Here is a 2,463-nt window from a genome sequence, read left to right as displayed (position 1 = left end):
ATGGCAATAATATACATATATATATATACATATATATATATATATATATATATATATATATATATATATATATATTTGAACAAAATCATCTAAGCATGTAACTAATAAAATATTGACACATTGTTTTAATCAATATAAATTAATCCCAACAAGATTCTAATACCATAGAAAAAAATGTATGAAACCAAAGGAAAGAGGACATTAACATAAGTTTCAAAAACTAAAATCCAAATTAAATTTTTCGAACATAAATTACCGAAACTAAACTCCAAATAAAAATGTCATAATATAAGAACATGCATGGATAGAACCAAATAAAAATGTCATAATATAAGAACATGCATGGATAGAAACCTGGCCTGGTGTTATATATATATATATATATATATATATATATATATATATATGNTCCAAATAAAAATGTCATAATATAAGAACATGCATGGATAGAAACCTGGCCTGGTGTTATATATATATATATATATATATATATATATATATATATATATGTATATATATATATATATATATATATATATATATATATATATGTCTTTAAAACATTAAGATTAAACCAGCCAAAAAACATTATATTAATTTGGTTGTGCTTCCAAGTCCTTTCTTCGAATAATGGTGACCTGCATGACCAATTCTTGCCCCAATAAATTCGAAGGCATAAATTCACAGATGCACCTGTCATGTTCTTGAACAAGGTTCCATCTACATAAGCTTCGCCATTCTCCAGATAACCATGTTCGCCCATCACTCCACGTCTTTACATATGTGTTCCAATTTTTACCTTTCTCATCAGGCAGGATCACATTTGCAGGCAATTTAGTATTGTGATTCTTGATGACTTCAAACGGTATAAACTGCAAATTACAATCACATAAGTAATTGAGAAACAATTCAAGATCGACATGCCAACAAACTTAATTAGCTTCCACACATGCATATATTAACAATAACTAATGCATGCATACATGCCTAGAATATATAATTACCAGATCGCTTCGTCTTCTTGGCCTGATTTTGGTCACGAAATAAGGATTTTTAGGTTGAGTAAAACGTCCTGAGCTGAAAAGCTCAACTCCAAAATGATCACGAACATCCTTCTTTTTTTTCGCACTGACATCTTTTTTCTCTTCACTAGCATCCATTTTTTCTGCACTAGCACCCATTTTTTCTGCACTAGCACCGCTTTCTTCTTCACTAACATCCCTTTTCTTTGCCCTAGCATTCTTTTTCCCTCTTTTGGGACTAGCATTCCTTTTCTTCATGGTAACAGCTCTCTTGAATCGACCTAAATTTAAAAAAAAAAAAAAAAAAAAAAAAAAAAAAAAAAAAACTCTATGAATTGAAAAGTATAAGACATAGAAATTAAGGTATTTTATAAAAATTAATTAAAATTAAGGTATTTTATAAAATTAAAAAAAAAAACATAGAAAAATTACCCTTCTTTTATGAATACCAAATTGAGAGAATACATCTAAAATAATAATGTGTTATATATATATAGGGGTGGGGCGGGCCTACCCCATCCTTGACGGAGATCAGATTACTTTGTAATCTGCATCCGAGTCCGTATTTTCTAAATTTGTGACTGTTCTCTATTCTAAAAGGATTGAAAATCACGGTCACCTGAGCACCAAATGCAGGAACACAATGTATACAAAAAAGCAAGTTGTATGTATGAAATGTTATACACAAACTTAGGTACACAATGTCTATATAGCTGCAGCTTATGACCATGGCTTGGGCCTGGGTATTAAGAATAATGCCAATCTCATAATTAAAATTAAATTATTTTACAAAAATAAATAAATAAATAAAAAACAATGGCTATCCTTAGTTTGAGGTGGGTCACCTGAGCACCAAATTCTATCCGAGATATGAATCCACCTAGATCTCTTCCATCATTTCCGGCAGACTCGCTTGAATTCTCCCAATCATATCCATTGCTGACAAAACAAAAACAAACCCTTTTAAGAATTTATGTTCAAACAAACTTCTGGCGAATCTTTAAACAAAACTAGTAAAATTGGGAACAGAAAGAGAGCTAATTGTATGTAAATTGTATGCTGCATACTTGTGATTTGTGAAAAAAAAAACTTTAGTATAAATGCTGAATTCTCTTTGCGATAGAGAGAAAGAGAGCTAATTGTATGTGAAATGTGTATACACAAATGCAGGTACACAATGTATTTATAGCTGCAGCGTGGGCTTAGGTATTAATTGGGGGGGGGGGTTGGGGGTTGGTGGTTGGTGGTTGGTGGACAATGGTTTGTAATATAGGTTGTTTTATTTACAAAATTATTCGAGATTATAGTTCAAATAAATGATATCCATAAATATATTTTAGAAGGAGAGAAACTCTAGTTTCAGTGCGGACGCATCTTAACATGCGGTAAATGCAGCCGCACTAATACCGCATCCGCACCAATAGTTATGCAAACACACATC

At 31.0% G+C, this 2,463-nt stretch overlaps 1 protein-coding gene across 1 annotated transcript; it reads right to left on the bottom strand.

Annotated features, from left to right (window-relative positions):
* Nucleotides 1-593: 593 nt before the first annotated feature.
* LOC116029599 (B3 domain-containing protein At5g60140-like) lies at nt 594-2,150 on the bottom strand. The gene is made up of 4 exons (XM_031271649.1): nt 2,090-2,150; nt 1,868-1,961; nt 1,005-1,303; nt 594-872 (listed from the first exon to the last, which is right to left on the bottom strand). The coding sequence occupies exons 3-4, from the start codon at nt 1,278-1,280 to the stop codon at nt 594-596; spliced, it is 555 nt and encodes a 184-aa protein (XP_031127509.1). The 5' UTR covers nt 1,281-1,303; nt 1,868-1,961; nt 2,090-2,150.
* Nucleotides 2,151-2,463: the final 313 nt, after the last annotated feature.

Source organism: Ipomoea triloba, chromosome 9 (assembly GCF_003576645.1).
Source record: "Ipomoea triloba cultivar NCNSP0323 chromosome 9, ASM357664v1".
Lineage (NCBI taxonomy): Eukaryota > Viridiplantae > Streptophyta > Magnoliopsida > Solanales > Convolvulaceae > Ipomoea > Ipomoea triloba.
The sequence above is the reverse complement of the archived record's forward strand: the minus strand, read 5'-3'. Positions and strand labels throughout refer to the sequence as shown.

Bases quoted from the DNA above. Each gene is read 5' to 3' on its own strand.
- LOC116029599 (XM_031271649.1), bottom strand. From the start codon at position 1,280: ATGAAGAAAAGGAATGCTAGTCCCAAAAGAGGGAAAAAGAATGCTAGG. The intron at 873-1,004 runs GTAATTATATAT...TGTAATTTGCAG, and splicing joins CAAGAAGACGAAGCGATCTG to TTTATACCGTTTGAAGTCAT.